Genomic DNA, 22,457 nt, shown 5'->3' with positions numbered 1-22,457 from the left:
GAATCTCCCAGAAGTGGAATCACAGATGGCTGAGAGCTGACATGTGGGTTCTAGAAATTGAACCTGGGTCCTCTAAAAGAACACCAGTGCTCTTAACCCTGGGGCTATTAGTTCCATACTTGTAAGAGTAGATATATATTGCTTTAGCTGATCCGTAAGTACTCAAGCAATAACATGAAAATAACTGACAGTCTATCCTTGAGAAAAATGCAGCTAGACAGATGAAAACAAAGCTGGCAAGGGCCAGATCGTTTTCTTTTGAAATAAGAAAGTAAGATTCTCCATAGGAAAGTGATTGGTAAATACAATGGATTATTACTCCAAGCTTTAGAAGGTTTGCAATGGCAAACAATATAGATGCTACAAAGAACTGAGTAAAACTGGGCAATGAGAAAAATTAGGAGTCTTATCTGTGGCAACATAAAAACGATGCAGAGAGGATGACAGAGATAAAGTACGAATAAAAGCCCGGTTGAACAAACAGAGGTCACAGTTAATCTCTAGGTGAATGACTATTGATAACAAATATTTTGATTCCACTTACCAAATCCAAAAAAGTCCAAGATTTGATATAGCATACTATCCAAAACTAACATCATAACTGTATCCTACTTTAAGAATGCTCAAGCTGTGGAAACCTAAATATACAAACTAAAGTATAAATCATCTTCACACAGATGTTCCCCAATCTTTTCAGTCAACCTGCCATCAGCTACTCAACTCCCCAACCAAAAACAAAAAAACCTTCCTACACCCTTTCTTCTAGCACTATCTAGCATATTGCTTATTCAATATTTACTTATCTTTCAGTAGAATGTGTATACTCTGAGAACAGAGATTTTCATTTACATAATCCCAGTTCTTTTAACTGGTTTGGCACAAGCATCTACTGACAAACTATGTGTTACATGGTTGGAAGGACAGTTCACCTTTAAAAACGTAGTATTAAAACAAGTTATAGTATATGGATTCAACAGGCTCTATCTGGGAATATGTGTGTATGTACAAATAAATATGTGCATGCAATAGCAACTGGTGAAAAAGGAGGCTATGAATTAGCGGGAGAGGTACATAAGAGAGTTTAGAGGGAAGAAAAGAAAGGAAAAAATATAATTCAAATACAATCTTAAAATATTCTAAGCTTTTAAAATGTAGTTATTAAAAGGACATGCTGTATGATGTTGCTTTTATAGTGATATAAAAATTCACCAACTTATTGCCCAGCACAGAATGAATGAGAAAATAATTTACAAGATAGGAAAAATAAAATCAATGCTGATAAATATTAATAAAAATATTAAAGACAGAGGAATTTAGTGAGCTTAGGAGAAAATTACAGGCAAAGTAATTGAATAGGCATTACATTTAAGGGCAAAAGAGGAATGTTAGGAAACTACAAAGTCCCAAGTGGAATAGAATAGCCCTGACGACCAACCATATCAGGAGAACCTGCTGGGAAGAAGACCAGAAGGTCAAGAAGACAGAGAGTCCTCAGGAAGGATAAGAAGGCCCAGAGGTGGAAGAGCTGATATGGAAATATAGGATATGGATATGAGAGGATAAAAGGGTGGATTGTTGAACCTACTTTTAAAGAGCAACTTGCTTAAAATGTTTTACATTGGTATAGATTTTTAGCTTATTGATACAATTTTAAAGTTAATTTTGTTATACTGTATATATATATATATATATATATATATATATATATATATATATATATATATTTCTACTCTCGTTTAAGGTATTATGTTTATGTAACTCATTTAAATTGTAATGGATAATTAAGAAATACAGATTAATAATTAGTCTTCTATGATAGTGAAACTTATAGTCATGTTAAGTTTTCTAGGTATACATAGATATAATTCAATTAGGTAGGTAATCTTCAAACACTTCAAAGACCTACAGAATATGGCATTTAAAATGTTTTAAAAACTTAGACTTTCTGGACAATGAGATACCTGGCAGCACCAATTACTTCAAAGAGGAGGATGGGCATTGAAGACACTCTATAAGGAGTTTATCTTCTTCTTGGCAAAAATAGCCATTTGGGCAAGAAACTGTTCTTGCCTGGACTGCTTGACAAAATGTATTGACTGGACATGCAGGACCCACAGGAAGGTGACCACTGAATTTTGCAAGGCAAAATGGTCCTCCAGGTTCCTACTTCGCAGAAGAAACTCCCAGACATTCTACAGGATACAGAAAGAAATGACTAAGAGACTCTAGGCCTATGGGCTGAAAACAGATGCCCCAACATTACAGAAGAACTTTAGGAGACTGTCCAGGCAGCCAGCTTTCTCTGTCATTCTAGATTTTTGGAAGTTGCTTGTAATGCACTTCCTGTTTACTTAGGTAACATTATATCCTTCTGGGATTTTTGATGTAGTTGAAGACTAGATAGTTATAATTTTCCTTGGTTATGATAAAAGATAAATTAGATATGAAACTTTAGACTCACAAATATAGGATAGATGATAAAATATTTTCTTTAATTTTGTAAAATACAAATAGACTAGATATTATAACTGTAATTCTTGCTTGATAACTGCTTTATTATGTCATTTTACTATGTTAAAGTTAAAACCTTCCTTTTTGATTAGACAGAAAAAGAGAAGTGCTGTGGAATGTTGTTCTGTATGCTGTGAATGTGTGTTGCTCTGATTGGTTGATAAATAAAATGCTGATTGGCCAGTAGCCAGGCAGGAAATATAGGCGGGATAAGCAGACAAGGAGAATTCTGGGAAAAGGAAGGATGAGTCAGGAGTTGTCAGCCAGACACAGAGGAAGCAAGATGATATGGTAGAACTGAGAAAAGGTACCAAGGCACGTAGCTAAACATAAATAAGAATTATGGGTTAATTTAAGCGTAAGAGCTAGTCAGTAATAAGCCTGAGCTAATGGCCATATAGCAGTTATAATTAATATAAGCCTCTGTGTGTTTATTTGGGTCTGAGCAGCTGTAGACCAGGTGGGACACAGGAAAACTTCCAACTATAACGAGTTGCTTTGGGGAGCAACTGTGAAGGTCAGAGCTGAAAGTGAAAGTCAGAGGCTGTGATCTGCAAGGTACAGCATCAGCAGAGGAACTACTGTATGTGGGCGGCACACAGAAATAAATAGCACAACACCTCTCCTCCCACTTCTCCCCTCTTCCTAACCTTGATATTCTAGTTCACACAACAATGTCTTTCAGGAGACAGAACTGCCAAGAAGGCCTAGCCCTAAATAAAAGCTGGTAAAGTTCTTTAGTTTTCAGTGGCACACACTTCTATAGTACGGCCATTTGACAGTGGAGTAATTCAGAGGTATCATTGGAAACTTAGCAGGAAATTCATGTTTTGTACTTTTACCAAGTTCAACCCACAGTAGAAAGACACCAGTGTTTTAAGATTTCCCTAATATTAAAAGGAGGTCAGTGTCATTTTAAATGAAATGATGGGCATTATGTAATTATTTTATCTTCTTCCTAGGAAATACTCTGATTTTGTCATGGTCTCCAGGAGATAGCAAAAAGCCCCACTTTTAAAAATATTGTTGTTGAAGAAATAAAAAACTATTTTAATGAAAATTTATTTTTATTGTTTATCCATAATCTATTTATTAATTCTAAAAATAATTCCTTGATCTCCTCAGTAACTTCCCACACTAGAAACATGTGTCTTTCCTTTTCTCACTTCAAAATTACCTTAGTCAATTAATGTTTACATTAGTAACTATTTTCTAACCTTCTTGTTCTTATTTTTCAAAGCACCTTAAGCAATTTTCCTGTTTTAGGAAGGTCTCACTGTATCTTCCTCTTCATTGTATAATCTTTGGGAATCATAACAAGTAATTACAAATTAAAGGCTGGAAAAGTCAGTCTTCTGTTAAAGCAAGACTCTGTTTACCACTTGGGGGAGGGGGCTAGCTTTCTTTAATTTAAGGGTCTTATAGGCATCCTTTAATATCACTTAGTATGTCTCTCAGTCAGCAGTGACCATGTGCAATTCTTCCTACTATTTATTTTCTTAAGGGGCACAAGTTCATTCAAGAGTCTGAAGAACAAAAACTTCACTTCTATAATTCAAAGGGACTGAACTCTAAGAATCAGTCCACAAAGGAGTACAGGATAGTTTCTATCAATTACCTAATTATCACATGGAAAACTATTAAAATACAATGTTTATTTACTAGGAAAACCTTTTTTAAAAAAGTAACTATTAATTTGAAAAGAATTTATGGATTTCCAGATTTGAAGAGTAAGGAAGCCTTTAAGAAAACAAAACCAGACCCCCCCCCACCTTCCCCAGGGGTAGGGGGAGGAAGGTATAATAAAACCAATCAACAAAATAAGTCATAGAAATAGACACTGTCATCTAGAAGGCCTATTATCTCTTGATTTCAATATTCCTGTCTTCTTTGCCTTGAGACTGTATACTTTAATATTTTCAAGATATACCCAAGAGTTACTGCCTATACCTTTGTCCCTAAGTCCCCATAACCTAAAATGCTTCGTTACAGCTAATCTCTGAAACAAACTTATAGAACCTTCCAACTGAAAGCAATGTCTCCTTGAGGTCTACATCTGATCTGCTTATTATCCCTGCATCACAAGCAGCCAACAGGTGAAACAACAGATGCTTTGATTCCTGGTCAGTACTTCTGGCAGAAAAACCTATCTAGTTCACTAACCATCATGGATGGTCCTCTATCCCAGGAGAGGTTCTGTGCTTGCATATGTACACACTCTCTCTTTCCCTCTCTCCTAATTCTCTGATATCCTATTGTTGAAAATAAGATTGTCTTCTGAATACCAGGTTCATTTTTTTGTAGTTGTATGGTAAAGTCACATACTGAACACTCACTGTCTCCATCAACCTGAGCTACTTCAGACCAGCTTCACTTCAAATTATACTGTTTGGGTCCTTAATTAACATTATGTAAACCATCTCAATTAATATATTCAAAGTTTAGTCTTATATTTAGGTCATCTTTTACTAGCAAATATCCAATTTTTATTCCATATTTGACTTCTATTTAAAAAAAAATTACCAAAGGTACCATAAGAAACATCTTAAATCCTTCCTCTTTACACAGTTTCTAGAATCTACAACTTACTTTTTAAATACTTAATTATCAAATTAGAAACATTATACTCTAGGACAGACTACTTACAACAGCATTATGGTCGCTACTTAGCATCTCCAAGCTTAAAATATGCAGACACCATTCTATGTGTGTACAGAACCACTTTTAAACTTTATAAGGTGACACATTCAATTTATTCTATTTTCCTCTAATTCCAAATTGAGTTTTCCATAAAACTGAACATATTCTAGTTAACTGTGTTCCATTGTGCCATGTGTACCATTAAGAACTAATTATAAACCCACAAAACAGTGGTCTTGGGAGGATTTCAAGGTGATTCAGGATAACTCTAACCATGGGAAAAATCTGGGCAAAGATTAGCTTAGAAACTTTCTAAGCTATTGAAATGATACATCAGTAAAAAACATGATGAAATTCAAATCCCAATCTAAAATATAGTTGCATTCAAAATGTTCATGCACAAAAGAATTATTTAAAACTCAAACATCTCTGAAAAAAGTAACAGAGGCTAAATATGCTTATGAACTCATCTGCAAATATATCTAAAGGGATTTCTAGTTACTTAAGATCTTAAGAAATTTTCAACACTATTTCTATTTTGCTTCTACCTATATGCTCTTTCCTTGATACAGAAATGACCCTAACATAACTCAGCTTCTCAAATGTAGTAGTTTTTGGCTCTCAGGTAAAATGAGAATAAGTCTTCCACATTAATTAAAAAAGGACAGTTAACATCAAGCACTAGACTACCATTTTAAAATCCATTTATTTATATACACACACACACACACACACACACAAAGGTGGAAAATAAGGAGTGGCCAGTAGGTAATCTTATGTGGCTAAAAAAATTTATGGGGAACTAAGAGAGAAAACCTGAGATCCCAAGAGTCTAAGGCAGAAGTAAGCAGTTTCTCTGCAAGGGACTACACACTTAAGGCCTCTGTGGCTGCTACTAAACTGTCTTTATAGCATGAAAACAGTAACAAACATAAATGAATGACTTTAGCCAAACTCTAAATAATTTGTATGGGGCTGGAGGATAGTACAGCACTTAAGAGCACTGACTACTCTTCCAGAGGACACAGAGTTCCATTCCCAGCACCCACATGCAGCTCACAACTACCTGTAACTCTAGTTCTAGGAGATCCAACACCCTCTTCTGGCCTTTGAAGGCACCAGACATACATATAGTGAACAGAAAAAAATGTAAGCAAAATATCCATATACATAAATTAGAAATAATTTTTTTTAATTAAAGACTTTACTTATGGACACTAAAATTTGATTTCACATAATTCTCTAAGTCACAAAATTATGATTCTTTGACTTTAATAACCCTTGCTTTTTGAGAAAAAGTCTATGTAGCTCAGGGTAGCATAGAAGTATGTATTCCAGGCTGATCTCAAACTCATCATAATCCTCCTGCTTCAGCCTCCTAACAATCAAGGTTACCATGAGCCATCATGATCAGCTTTCATCAACTCATTGATAATGTTTAAAACAAACAACATCCCACCCCACCCCACCCCAAAAAAACACTATTAGCTCATGGACTGAATAAAAATCAAATAAAAAGAACAGGTAGCATGCCTGAATCTGTCCTTCAGACTAGGAGTTGCTGATCTTTGGCCTAATGAACAAGGATAAAAGTGGGGGAGGCTAGAGAGCTATTCATGAACATTCTGGAGTTAATCGAAACAGTAAAGCAGGAGCCCCATGCGATATGTGTACATTACTGTCAGATCCAGCCAGACACAATCGCATATTGCTGTCTTTAACATAAACATAAAAATGACTCCCAAGAAATCATTGAGTCACAAACAAAATTAACTAACTCTCACATAAATGGTATACCAGTTAGAATTTTAAACAGATAAGTCATTTCTTCAGAAAGTATCCTAAAATTACAGTGATAGCTACATTAATCATTACCATTTTGTCCCTGAGTCTCTCTCCACGGATAAAAAAGTCCGCACAGCCATTCTCTTCCTGATGAGGGACTCTGAAGACAGTGACGCTGCTCAGTCCGCTCCCTCCGAGTGGTAGCCATCCGCCACTTGAGTCATCTCTGGTCATTACCACAGCTCGCACTTGTGCATAACTATTACTAAAACAGATGCAAAGATCAGGAATTAGCTTTTCCATAAACAACAAGAAAGCCAATGTGTTGGTCTTGTTTAAGATGCCAAAAACCACAGTAATTACTATGTAGTAACTAGTATGTTTATTACTTACTTCCATAATAAGCCATAGGAAAAACCTAATTGAAAGGGGGAAATCCACAAACTGAAGGTTGTTCTTTATTTTGAAGGCTCAACTCATAATAAGACTACAGGACTCCTATTTCAATTCATCATTTGGTAGACAGAGCATATCTGGATCACCCTGTACATGTGTGATCATAGACCCCAGACAGAATTTGTCACCTTGCCTCTATGTATTCATTTGATGCAACATTACAACAAGGACAAATTACTGCTGTATTTATTTAGCTCATTTAATTATTTCTAAGTTCCAAACTGTTTTGGAATATATTATAAACAAAACATTGAAATAAGCATCCTTAGACTTAGAAGTCCATTTTTAAAAATTTCTACCAATGAATGGAGAGCCTACATAATTTTTATAAATCACAGAGGGATATTCTGTTTATTCATCAATCAAATATACCTGTGGACACCTTTCATGTCTTCATTTTGCTAGATTCTACTCTTTTTTTTTTTTTTTGGTTTTTCGAGACAGGGTTTCTCTGTGTAGCTTTGCGCCTTTCCTGGAACTCACTTGGTAGCCCAGGCTGGCCTCGAACTCACAGAGATCCGCCTGGCTCTGCCTCCCGAGTGCTGGGATTAAAGGCGTGCGCCACCACCGCCCGGCTAGATTCTACTCTTAAGAGACTAGTTCCATTTCATATTGCTGTCCCAAATTAACAATGATTTTTTACATAAAATCTAGGATATTCACTTAATGCATTAAATATCCTATACAACTGACATGTAGCCCTCAGTTTAAAAACTTTTACTGACTATTAATAAACCATTTCTAAGTCTGCATAATAAATCATGCAGACATAGAAAAGTATACCGGATACAACTTAGATCTGTGGATAATTATAAATATAAGCTGAAGTTCTACACAACAGTTCTATACCTCTTAATGTATCTCTGCATGCTCTAAGCTGCTTCTTGTCATTCCTATGGTACTACACTTGTCCAAAAGTCCTTCCCTTGATTCTGTTGTTTCCATTATTTTTCTAATTTTTAAAAATTATAAACTCTAATTTTAAAATTTATTTATATTATTTCCCTCTTCCCATGTTACTCCCTTCAACTCCTTCTGTGAAAATCTTTGTTATTTCTTTTATTGAGGTAACTTCATACACAGTACCATGCATCCACTTTAAATACACAGGCACCACCAAAGTCTGCAGATGTGTACATATGCAGCTCAGTACAGGTGTTTGTGTCCCTGCAGAATGCATTGCTATCTAAACCCAAAGGTGAGGGTATGCAGCAGTGGAGAATTTGGGTCAGGAAGGCAAACACTCATGATTGGGGTGATCAACCTTAAACAAACTCTTAAAAGCTACCTCATTCTTTCTCCCATGTGATGACATAGCTAAAAGATTATCACCTATGGTCCTGAAAGTGAACCCAAACAGACAAATTAATCTTCATGTTCTCATCCTCCAAAAGTGTAAAAAAGAAATGTTTGTTGATGACAATCCATCCCACCTATGCTTTATCTTGTAGATGCACAAATGGACTAAGATATACAGAACCACCATGGAAATTTAAGATACTTCTGCCACACCAAAGAATCCCCTTTGCCTTCTGTTTTTATTTATAACATGCAGACAGTTTGGCCCATGCTAAGTTTTCATATAAACTGAAGCAAGTAGTATTACTATCATTATACTTTAACTCACTATACTGTTTTAGTGTATCAGAGTAAATTTGACTAAGTAGTCCTCTAGTTGAATCATTATTGATTTTTTTTTTTCTTACACTGAGAGAAATCTGAATCATTCCAGTTTGTAAGCCATGGTCAAGTTCATATATAGATCTCTTTCTCTATAATCCTGTTTTTGAGACAGGGTCTCATACAACCCAGGCTGGTGTAGAACTCACTATGTAGCTGACAAAGACCTATACAAGTCTGTTATTAGCAATGCTTTCATTTCTCTTAATTACCTAGAAATGCAATTATTAGGTTACAAGGCAGTTGCATGTTTAACCATATAAAAAGTTAGTAAATTATTTTCCAAAGTAGTTGTAAGTATACATTTTGTCAAAAATGACAGCTTGTGTTCCACATCCCTACTAATATCTGGGGTTTTCGATATTTTAAATATTACTGTATTGTGTACATTATAGTGCTATTTGTGAACTATTCTTGTTGTTTGGAAGATTAATGAGAGCTAGCATCATTTCATTTGGTCATGTGCTTATCTTTTAAGTCTTTTCATCTCTCTCTCTTTTTTTAATGACAAGGTCTCATTGTGTAGCCCTGACTAGCCTGGAATGAGCTATGTGGAGCAAGTTGGCCTCAGATTCACAGAGATCCACCTGCCTCTGCCTACTGAGTGCTGAGATTAAAATTATGTGTCACCATGCCTAGCTTGCTCATTTTTAAATTAATTTTTAGAAGTTTTTTACATATTCTGGACACAAGTCTTTTGACAAAGAGTATTACACTGCCCAGTACTGTGGTTAAGAGTGAGGATTTCGTTGACCATGATGGAACACACCTTTAAGCCTAGTACTCAGGAGGCAGAGGCAGACAGAACTTTGTATGATGGAACCTGGCCCCATCTAGTCAACGTAGCAAGTTCCATGTCAGCCAAGGCTACATAGTAAGACTGTCTAAAAAGAAAAGAGAAGAGGAGGAAGAGGAGGAGGGGGAGGGGGAGGAGGAAAAAGAAAAGTGTAGATTCTAGTCAAATGTCCATAAGTTGGATCTAGGTTTGGCTAAATACCAGGTCTGCAACCTTTGGAAAAATACTAAAGCTTCTGTGCCTAATCTTTAAAGAAACAGCACCTATCTTTATTACAAGTAAACAGTGCCCAACACATAGTAAATGCTGTATTTAAGTAGATGACAAAAAACATTAAACTAAAGTTGCCATTCTGGTTATCCAAAGCCAGAGAGTGACGACTTTCTATGGCTAGTCAACATTAAGTATACAGAAGCTCTGATGGCACTGGCTTTACAGGGAACCACTCGTGTCTACACTTTTTAGTACTTAGCTCTTTAGTCTCTTGCCAATCTTCCCTTAGAACTGCTCAGAGACATAGGAGCACAAAGGCTGCATTATTAACAGCTTCTCGAGGCTAGATTCTTTAAGGTACATGAAGGAGTTCTTAAAGGATTTTCTTCATTCTTGTTTTTAATGTAAAACCAATATGGTACCAAAACTTCTGATCTCTGCTCTCTATTTGAACAACTGTTTAAAAGTATTCATTCACATAAAGAAGAATTAGCTACTACAGCGTAACACAAGACTGAGCAATTTCTAAGTGAACAAAGACTTATTTTCCATAAATCTGGAGACTAGAAAGTCCTGGATCAAGAAACAGGAAACTTTTTTTTTTGTCTCCTTACAGTTCAGTTCTTTTGCTCCAAGATGTTGCCTTAAACTCTGTGATCTCCAGAAAATAACACGGGCCCTAAAAACTTCTATATGAAAGGCTTGGTGTTCAGCTGATGCCACTCTTAGGAGCTGAAACTTTCTAAGTGGGACTAACTGGAGGAAGTATGTCATAGGAGCACAGTTTCAGAGGACACACTGAGATCCTTGTTCCTTTCCTCTTTCTGCTTCCTGGCCCACTAGGAGTTAAGCAGCTGTTAGATGGTGAGTTCTCTGGCATATGATCTACTCTACCACAGACCCAAAGTACCTGGGCCAAGTGATCATCTACTGAGATCTCTGAAACTATGCCAAAGTAAGATGTCTTCCTTTAAAGCTTGTTTTCTCATGTAGTTTTCAAAGCAATGGAAAGATTACTAGCATAGACAGAAAAGTTAACTGGTTGGTACTTGGAAATAGTAGGAGCTCCTAGTCACCCAGTCATCTCTCAGCCTCACACCCCACACACATCTGTAATGAACTGTAAAGCTCTTTAACCATGTATGTATTTTCTTTTCTAGAGACAGCATAGTTTTAACCACAACTTTTCAATTAATGTATGAACCATGGCTACACAAAACAGAATTTCTTGTACTACTCTAGCTTCTCCCAGGTCTAGCTCGGAAGTATTTCTCATCTAGCCTATCTGTAGTTATGCTTTGGCTAACTGTCTTAACATCTGTAAAATAAATTCTTTTCCTAGTTTTTCTTTCCTGTCTGCCTCTGACTCTAACTCTTCTATAATATACCAACTGACACACATCTTTATGTGAGCTTACTAAAAGGTTTACCTAAGTTTCTGGCCTCCAAGCAACAATATAACAAATTTCTATTGCCTTAAAGACACTGGTTCTCTGGTAATTTGTTCCAGCAGCAGCAGTAGCAGCAGGAAATGAATACAAAAGCATGAAGGAAAACCTTGAGGATATGAGAGTAATCTGCATACAGGAGAGGAAAATAACAATTTTCCTACAGTAAATGGTAATTAACTGCCCTTCTTACCCACAAATCGAAACCTCCTAGAATTCTATAAGTTGTATTCAGTACAAGAATTAGCTCTGTGTGTGTGTGTGTGTTTTCCCCTGATGTATGCTTACAATGACAAATGGCAAAGTATTTTTGTGTTTTCTTTTTACTTTTCATTATGGCATATTTCAGGCACACATTTGCCATTCAAATATTAAGGCAGACACTAAGAGAACCACACATTCACTTAACTAGGGAACACTACTTATATGTCATGTACATAAACAAAATAGGAAACTATGTTCCTTTTTCTGTAGAGGCTTCACACCTCTCCACTAAAGACTTAACAAATAGAAATTACTAATATCCCCTTTATTTGGGATGGGGTTAAGACAAGATCTCATATGTAGCCCAGGCTTCTCTCAAACTTGAGGCCTTCTCCCTCAGTTCCTGGGTGCTGGGATTATAGGCAAGTACCACCACATTTGACTTAACAGTCAATAATCAAGCCTTCTATATATGCTCAAGATTATTACTTGCTACTGCAATAACAGAATGCAAAATGCAGTAAGCTTGGAGGGAGACTGATATGTGTTTCAACATTCTCAAAACCTTGCTGTACTAATCCCAAAGAAGGTAGTTACTTTCCCACTTGAATAAGAAAATTAAGGACTGAGTATGATTAGAAAATTCCAAGTCCAAATTACTCTTCTGCACTAGTAAGTTTAAAAGTAGAAGAAACAATTCCCATATAGCAACCATCAATCCAAAGTACCAAATGGCATTATGTTCAATACCAAGTCAGGCCTCCTGGCTTTTCAAAATCTATGGTAGTGAAATCACAGGCCAAGGAGGGAATTTCCTGTTGTTTTGCCCTAAGGATTCACAAACGACCTTCTAAATAACTGGGTTTAAACACATAGACTAATGCAGCTCTTGGCCTTGGTCAGAGAAGCCTCTTTCTGAAGTAGATGAGTATTTAAAGCAGGGATCCATAATTGCTGAGAATCGGTGAATGCTGAATACTCATTCCAAATGGTACATGTATGTAATGTCCACTGAAGTCCAGGAAATAGAGCAAAGAACAGTTGGAACGACTATGGGAAGTGAAAAATGGGGGGGGGGGGGGGTAAGGGGGGGGCTTTATGGAGACAATCATGTACACAGAGTAGCAGTAACTTCCCTCTCAGGGAAAGGGAATCACTCTGAGCAAGGAAAGACCAGAGGAGAGTGGAAGAATATAGAGACACGAGTGTAGGAAGGGGTCAGAGGAGAGTCAGCAAGCAAAGAAAGAGAGGGAAGACAGAGGATAGTGGAGTGTGAATGAATGTAATCATAGCGTATTGTATATAAGCATGATAGTAATTTTCTCAAAAAGCAGAATGAGTAACAGGTACTAAAGAGAACTCAAATAACATATGATGTTTATATGCATATATCTATATGTTCTATATGCCTGTGTGTGTTCTAGTATGGTTTCTGTTGCTGTGAGAAAACACTGACCAAAAGAAACTTGGGGTAGGAAAGGGTTTATTTGGCTTATAGATTATAATCTGCCATGAAAGGAAGTCAAGGCAAAAACTCAAGGCAGGAACCTGGAGGCAGGAATGAAGCAGAGACCATGAGGAAAGCTGCTGCTTATACAACCTAGGACTAATCTGCCCAGGGTTGTACCACCCATGATGAGCTTGACCCTCCCACCTCAATTACGAATCAAGAAAATGTCCCACAACCATGTCCACAGGCCAATTTTATAGGGACAATTGAGATACCCTCTTCCCAGGTAACTAGTTTACTCCCTATATTTTCTTCAATCAGATTCAGGGTATCCGGCCTTGTGTTGAGGTCCTTGACGCCATCTGGAGATGAATTTTGTGCAAGATGATAAATATGGATCTATTTATATTTTTCACACATTCTATACATCTAGTTTGACCAGCATCATTTGTTGAAGATGCTGTCTTCTGTACAGTGTGTATTTCTGGCTTCTTTGTTTGACCAATGGAACTGAATTGAAGACCCAAATCTAATTTTTTAACTGTTTCTACATCCTAATTTTTAAAACTACATTTTAAAGCAAAAACATCTAAAGTTTTAAAGCAATGCCACCAGTTAAATATAACCTTGGGCTCTCCCTATCTCGTTTTCCTGGTTTGTAGAGTAGGGTAATGCCTATTATCACAGTATTGTGAGAAATAAATGAAGATACAATGTGAAATGCTTAGCACTGTGTGTGCTCATACTCATGTGGCTAGTAAATCTTATAATGATCTGATTAAATTAACTTTCTATGTTAATAGTGAGCATTCTGGAAATGTCTCATTTTGTATTCACTACGGTTTTGTGGAAGAAACCCAGGAGGTAGTGTCCTTCTCAAAATTTAAGATTATTAACTATAGCTAAGAATCAATAATTAATTTTCTAAATCTGCCACAAATTGTTTATTTTATAGAATGGAAACACATCTAACCAAGTCAGGCATCTGCAAAGTTCTCAAAGAGGAGGAGAACTCAATTTTTTTAATCTGAAGAATGAACAGAAGTATTGAATTACCTTTTCAGAATGGACTAAACTTCTGACTGACAATATCATCAACTTTCCAGAGTACATAGTTAAAAACTATGACAGCTGGCATGTGATGTCCATAATCTCAAATCTGAAGAATACAGCAGAGCAATTGTAATCTCAACACCAATCTGGGCTACATAATAAGATCCTGTCTTAAAAAAAAAAAAAAAGACCAAAAACCAGAATGAGAACCATGGGAGATGGTTGAGTCCATAGAGTATGTGCCACAAAATAATGACGACTTGAGTCTGCATGTCTAGCACCCATGTAAAAAGCCTGGCATAACAGGGCACCTGTAATCCCAGCACTGCGGAGATGAAGAAAGGAGGATCCCTATGGTTTGATGACTAGCCAGGCTAGCTGGATGAGTCGGCTCCAGACTCAGGAAGAGACCGTCTCATAAAATAAGGTGGAAAGCAATTAAAGAGAACAACGGACACTGATCTCTGGCTACACATCTAGCATTCTCAAGACCCTATGTTGATCCAGCATGGAGAAATGATGAGAGGGAGAGTGAAAGAGGGGGGTAAAGAGATGCCAACATTAATACTAAAATCCAGGGTGAAATAAAAACATTATACAACAGTACAGTATGTCTACACAACAAACCACCACAAACAAGGTGATAAACAAGGTAACAAAAAGTAAGCAGCAAACTGATGGTAGCAAAATATCACACACACTTTACTGTTACTACTGATATAAAAAATTGCCAACTAAGTAGTTTAAGACAATACACATTTATACAGCTCTGTGATTTGGAAGTTCATAGTTTCACTGGGTAAAAGCCAAGGCATTAGCAATGCTGCAATCCTTTCGAGAGGCTCCAGGAGAGAAATAGCTCCTAGAGGCTGGTAGCATTCTGCAGCTTACAGCCCCTTCTCTCCTGTATGAATCTTCCTGAAGTCACTTCTCTCTGATCACCATCCCACAGCTGGGAAAGCTTACCACTTTTAGAAACCTATGGGATTAGGCTGAGCCCATTTAGGTAACCCCAAACAAGCTCTCCACAGCAGTGCTAACTGCAGTCACACTTTCAAGGCTGCGAGCATATTTAAGAGTTTCGGGTTTAGGGAAAGAGCCTTTTTGAGGCAGGGGAGAAATGAAAGATATATTATTTGTTCTCTTTGCCACAAATAACACAAGCAAGCAAGCAAACAAGCAAAAGGCACTCCTCTTAAAAACTCCAACTCTATAATAGTATGAAATTTTCAAGAAACAAATATAACTTAAAAACGTGACAAGAAAAAGAAAAGGCAACTCCAAAAATCAGTAAACAAGGAAGATAACTCAAAGTTTGTGAATAACACCCACAGGCCATTAAATAAAAAAGAATCTTAGTTATAATTAAAAGGATGCAAATTAGAGATGACCAAATATCAACGTTCACTAGCTCAAGAGACAGTGAGAATATGAAAATATAAATTAGTATGGTAGATTTTAAAGATAATTTATGAATATCCATCGAACTTTAAAATGTGAACATTCTCTTACTCAGCAATTCAGCTGCTCCCTTCTTCCATAATGTCCAAACCTACTACTCACTACATAATGCAAGTAAGTACCCTCTGTCAACCTGGAAGGACTGATGGCTCTGTTCCCACCTATTCACTACTTATAATATCCTATATCTCACTTACTTGCTCAACATAGCCTGGTATTGCAATCTCTTCCATACTCCTTTCTACAACACACAACATGTACTCCTTCTAAAGGTGCTATGCGTATCTCATGAAACAAGGCAGCTGTTCTATGGAAATTGAAGGGGCAGCTCAAACAGTGTCTTGCCTAAAGAAAGGCTGATGCTCTCCTGTGGGATATGTAAAATGTAGACATTTCCTAAGAGAGAAGCTAGGAAGAGACAAGCAGGAGAGGAGATTATTTTGCAAATGTTTCCATTAAGTGGGATGTGAATCCAAGACTCAGATAATGGATATCTGATAGCTAGTGTGGTTAACAGACTTACTTAAAGCAAAAAGCAGACACCACTTCATTTTTCTAACACAGGTTAATATAGCTCTCTGAGAAATTCCTTTTTGCCAGCTAAGAAAAAGGCATGCAAGTCTATTCTCATTTCTGTTTCTAGTAAAAATTATATTGCTCAGTCATTATTACTTGGTATTAACTGTGTTACCAAAGACATTAATGACAATTGTGGGTTCATGGGTAGGATGAAATAATACTTTTCTAGCTATGTGGGACAGCAGCAAGAGCATTTGGTGATAGATCACTGTTCAAGGAGATTTGTGATCATCCTGAGAAGGGAAGTCCTTTACTCTCAACATTGGAAGATGGCTTTTGCTAAGAATGGAAGAGCAAAACCTGTTCCATTTAATTGCTAGGACTTCTGATAACACTGTGAACCCTTCTAAGGTTCTGTGCATACAACTTCATTTAGCAAAGATGAAAAGCACTTACTTTTCCAACTTCATCTAGGGGCAAATACTTAGCTATATGCATGCTGACAGAGCCCACATAACATCTTGGCATTTAATGGTAGGTAAGTGAAGTAGACTGTAAGCTGCCAGCCTTAAGGGTAATACAGTCAAATTTGGGGTATAAAGCAATATGGAGTCAGTGGCAGGGACCCAGATTCATCAACAGACTAACAAGGAAGAAAACTGAGTATGTTCACATAGAGTATTAAAAGACACCTTCTGAGTGTCCTAAATATGACCAACACCTGAAAGTCTTAGAAGTACCTCCAGGCATTCAATAAATATCTGACTGAAGAGGTGAAGATGAGAGTAACAAAGAACAGATAAAGGAGACATTAAAATGGCTAAAATGCTTCTTATAAAAACCTTTCAAGAGTGACTTTGGCATGTGGACACTACAAGGTAACTTACTCAAAATGAGAATTCAGTCGGAATTTAGCACTCCTCAGTGGTGTGCACACAGTGACATAATGCCCCTAGAATTTTATCCACAGAAGGCAGTTTAGAGACTTCCTCTTAAGAGGCCACACTAGTCTGGAAATAGAAGCTGTGAGACTGTGGAACCTTTGAAATTTTAAACACTCCTTCCTCTTAATGCAATATAAATCGATTTAATTTTCACTGAAAATTTAATGTCTTGCAGCAGCACTGTCCAATAACAAACAAACAAAAAACAGAATAACTAAAGAGAGCAGCACTGAAAATGGTGACTACATTACTCCAAACATAAACACCAACAGACTAAAATGTGCCCAGAATCAACTTTGTTAGAACTGTAGGTACAGTGACTAAGCAAACACCAAATCAAAGAGAAAAACAAAACAAAACAAAACCTACCAGCAAGGCTAACAACCTGAACTACATTAGTAAGTTCAAATAGCCTATGTCACTATGTCAATTTTGATTACTGCTCTGTAATTACATGAATATAAATTAATAGGTACAATACTGGAAAATTATTTTAAAATGTAAGGGGAGGGGCTGGAGAGATGGTTCAGCAGTGAAGAACACTGGCTGTTTAAAGGAACTGGGTCTGCTTCCCAGAGCCCACATGGCAGCTCACAACCCTCTATAAATCCAGTACCAGGGGTACCAGGGGATCTGACACATTCTTCTGGTTTCTGCAGCACTGTACACGAGGTACAGACACATACGCTAAAATAAAAGTTTTTTTAAATCTTTAAATTTAAGGGGATAGTACAGAGAAAGACAGCATTCTAATGCTTTTTCAGGAACTGAAGTACTCATAAACAAATAAATATTCTTGCCTTTGTTGTTTTTTGTCCTGTAGAATGCTCTTTTCTCCTATATAAAAATTCATACACATTCTCACATGATGGTTGAGGTTATGAAGACTTTTCGTTTATGAACTTTAGGATTTAACATCTATCTTACGTTTTTTAGAATTTCTGTGATGTCATCTATCCACTCTTAATGGGCTGTTTTCAGCTGAGCTAAATAATCAAAAAACCATCAACTTGAACCAAGCAAGACTTCACAAAAAAGAAAAGAACCTAGATGCTTTTTTATTTATTTATTGGCACTTTTAGCTCTTAAGTTAGTTTGGTGGTGATGAAATGAGCTCCTGTAAACATAGGTAGGTAAAAGCTGAGTTCCACTGACAAAGCAAAATATCTGTTAATAATCCCACAAACAGCTTCAAGTCATGACAAGGGAAGAATGTTAACTCTGGCTTTCCACCAAGCATAAGTCAGCCAGTCCTACCAGTCCCACGCTGTTCATCAACAGTCAAAATGTCACCTAATAACAGAACTGACAGTCCGGACAGCCAGAATTAAAGTCCACTCAAAGTCATTTTCCACAAAAAATGGATTTGCTTAACACTTTATCGCTATCCAGAAGGGAAGAGCCACTAGATAAACAGGTACTTTCTTACAAATATACCTTATTTAAAGAAGTACTTCCTCGTGCAGTTCACTTTGTTAATATCAGTTTTCAGAATATAGTTAATGATACCCTGTCCATGTATGATGCATTGATAAACATCAGTAGAAGTAACTAGTCAGTTCTCACACATAGATTTTAAAAAATTTTTAATATTCACTAATATTTATTTATTTATGTGTGTGTGTGTGTGTGTGTGTGTGTGTGTGTGTGTGTGTGTGTGTGTGTGTGTGTCTTTGTGTAGCAGTTCCTGTACCACTGTGCATGCCTGGAGGTCAGAGGACATCCTACTGGGGTCAGTTCTCTCTTTCAATCACGTAGGTCCAGGGATCAAATGATGTCACCAAGAATGGCAGAAAGTGTCTTTACCCACTGAACCATTTTGCCAACCCCCTTTTTTTCTTATAGTCATTTATAAATCTGAAAAATCATTGCTTCTTTTTTAAAAAAAGCCACTGGAAGAGGAAAAATAAGGAAAAAAGATTGTAAAAAAATACTCTTGAAATAATAGCAAACATGTATCTTGGTCTAAAAATGGAGAGCAAACTAGAGAGTTCACAGATGTGACCAGCAGAGAGCCAGCACCCGGTAAGTTTTAAGAATGGAAAGCAAGGATACACACTCCCCTGAATCAAACCTTCCAAGGACAGTCTGGTGGCTGATCTCGTTTCCAAAAGAAAAGAGATCCCTTTGAGTACTACAACACAATCTCTTCTGGCAGTATTCTCTGGCAGACTACAATAATAAAGTTTTTCTTGCAGTGAGATATCCTTAAATTAACTCTTCTATTTTTCCATACCTATATTAACACGTAAGTGTACCTAAGTCAAAGGATAGCAAGTAAGTCTCAATATCTCAGTGGTAAGACATATGCCCACCAAGCCAGCAGTCCTAGGTTTCATTCCCCAGGACACATACACAACACACACACACACATACACGCACGCATGTACACACAAAAGATCTTTGAACTTCCTCTCAGATCCAATCAAGAAAATATATTTACATTTACACATACTCTACCAAAACACAAAAATAAATCATTTTATCTCATTCTTCAGTGTTCTGGGCTGCTGGATTCCTTTGGTGAAGAAGTTAGCGGACTCTCCTAACTCACTGATACACATGGAAGTACACAAGTATCCATGTACAGATATAGTATACAAATGCCAGCGAGACATTTTACACATCCTCTGCAACTGAAGTTCTCAAGTATAGCAAAAACACTTCAAAGAAAAGGGACTTATTTGTAAAATACATTGAACTTCATTTTAAATTTGCCTCTAGCTAAGGGCTGTTCACTGACCACCACCTCATCAGTTTTAGGTTCATAAAATTCTTAAGAGTACCAACAAAGGGTCTCTTCTCAGTGTTCAAGATCTTGAACTGAGTTCCACTGTTTAATTAATTTGTCTGTCTTGGTTTATTTGCTAATTCCCGAACCAAACACACCTAAAGGGTTAACCCTGACTTAATGAAAAGGTCAGAGAGTGAGGAGGGGATGACTCCCTGAAAAGAAGGAAAGCACTCTCCCAGATAGAGGCAAAGTGTGCCTGACAGACTAAAACTATAGATGGACACTGACACCATGGGCACTGATGCTGTGGGATGTTCTGTATGGCAAATGTGTTGCTAATTAGTCAATAAATAAAACACTGATTGGCCATTGGCTAAGCAGGAAGTGTAGGCGGGACAAGGAGGAGAATAAAGCTGGGAAGTGGAAGGCTGAGTCAGAGAGACACTGCCAGCCGCCATGATGACAAACAGCATGTGAAGATGCGGTAAGCCACGAGCCATTGTGGCAAGGTATAGATTAATGGAAATGGGTTAATTTAAGCTGTAAGAACAGTTAGCAAGAAGCCTGCCATGGCCATACAGTTTGTAAGCAATATAAGTCTCTGTGTTTACTTGGTTGGGTCTGAGAGGCTGTGGGACTGGCAGGTGAGAGAGATTTGCCCTGACCGTGGGCCAGGCAGGAAAACTCCAGCTACACACTGACTTAATTAGAAATGTGGTGCAAGATATGTACATATGCACTATCCAAGCGTGACCTGAAGAGTCTAAACAACAAGAAAAACGAACTCAACTGAATAGAAATTTTACTGGTAGATGGCCTTATATATTAAAAAATGAAATTATTCTAGGCTTCAATGCTGGAAAATACGATTAAAATCTAAGAATAATTACACTAAAAAATAGACTCAAGAAAGCTTGGAATAACCAGAAAGCACAAACCGAAAAGCAGCTAGGAAGATGTTATTTGAATCCTGGTACTATTTTAATGGTGAAGTCCGGGAATACAGCAGTGTCTTTACAGACAGAGCGAGAAGGTAGAATTCTAACTCTATTTCTTTCAACAAAACTCAGGCAGAATAAGCATTAAAAGACAAAGGATGAGACAAAAACTACAGGAATCAGATATTCTCCAAGACTACAAACCTGTTAAGACTGAGCCCAGCAGGGTGAAGAGAAGTTGCTAGCCCAGAATAAGCAGTCAGCATGGTATTATGGTTTGGATCACAACTGTCTCCTAAAGGCCACATACTATAGGGCTTGGTCACCAACCTGGGGTGCTACTGAGACATGGTGGAAACCCTTTCCTGTCCTACACCCTTCGTCCCAGGAAATGAGCAGCTTTGTTCTGTGACATGCTACTCTCATCACAGGTCCAAAGCAACAAAGCCAAGCAGCAACACGAAGATGAGTGGCACATGCACTAAGGACGTCCACAGGTAGTAACAGGAAGCCTGAGTGACAGTGCCTAGTCACATAGCACTTGCTATTTTTTCAAGTGGACAGTCAAATTCACTCAATTTTTTAAAAATAAAATAATACATTAAGGCTCGCTTGTTAAAGGGCTTGCCACACAAGTAAGACCCAAGTTTGGGTCCCCAGAAGCCTGTAACTAGGTGGGCACAGCAGTTGTGCACCTGTGATCCCAGCACTGGTGAAGCAGAAACAGGAGGCTCACTGGGGCTTGGTGGCTAGCCAATCTAGCTCAGTCACAGTGAGCTCCCAGTTCGCAAGAGATGCTGTCTCAAAAAAAAAAAAAAAAAAAAAAAAAAAAAGTGAAACTGACCACTGAATGTTGACCTCTGGTCGCTCAACACATGTATGCACATATACACACACAAAAACCAATACATTAAATACCAAATACCCAAGATGAATAAGACACAGTTCCTATTCTCAAAGTACTCATATGGTGAACTTTAATAATGTAAGGAGAATAATATTCTGAGGTGTTTTATTCTGATGGAATTATTCTATGTATTTAATAGAGGCTCTGGAAGTAAACCTGTGAGAAAGATTGTAAGTCAAGCTAATTTTCTGAGAAATATTCCTTTTAAAAATCAGTGATAGATGCCGGGCGGTGGTGGCGCACGCCTTTAATCCCAGCACTCGGGAGGCAGAGCCAGGCGGATCTCTGTGAGTTCAAGGCCAGCCTGGGCTACCAAGTGAGTTCCAGGAAAGGCGCAAAGCTACACAGAGAAACCCTGTCTCGAAAAACCCAAAAAAAAAAAAAAAAAAAAAAATCAGTGATAGGAGTCACGATACACAATATAGGTGGGTAATTTAAAATGTAATTAAAGTCAAGACAATGGTTTTCTAAAATTCAGAAGTGAATCCCATGTTTAAGTATAATTTGAATGCAGAAGCAATAACAAACTGGCACAATAAATGTGAAACACTCATTTCTTCAGTAACAGGGACTAATGAATTAGCTTATAAAATCCAGATTCTGGTATCTTTTGATCAATCCAAATCACTTTAGAGTCTGCTTTTTCAAAAGAACTAGTCGCTGTAAACATCTGAATTTTCTTGGTAGCCTACATACCTGTAACAGCGTCACAGGTCTT

The 22,457-nt window shown here is 37.3% G+C and overlaps 1 protein-coding gene across 1 annotated transcript in view; it reads right to left on the bottom strand.

The window, feature by feature from the left end:
* Positions 1–22,457, bottom strand: part of Spred1 (sprouty related EVH1 domain containing 1) — an 82,314-nt gene that overhangs the window by 33,680 nt on the left and 26,177 nt on the right. The window contains exon 2 of the mRNA XM_052722852.1: positions 7,027–7,201. Coding sequence (XP_052578812.1) covers positions 7,027–7,201 — 175 coding nt within the window. The remainder of the gene's footprint in view (positions 1–7,026; positions 7,202–22,457) is intronic.

This window comes from Peromyscus californicus, unplaced genomic scaffold (assembly GCF_007827085.1).
Source record: "Peromyscus californicus insignis strain IS unplaced genomic scaffold, ASM782708v3 Scaffold_7__1_contigs__length_154581171, whole genome shotgun sequence".
In the NCBI taxonomy this organism is placed as follows: domain Eukaryota; kingdom Metazoa; phylum Chordata; class Mammalia; order Rodentia; family Cricetidae; genus Peromyscus; species Peromyscus californicus.
The sequence above is the reverse complement of the archived record's forward strand: the minus strand, read 5'-3'. Positions and strand labels throughout refer to the sequence as shown.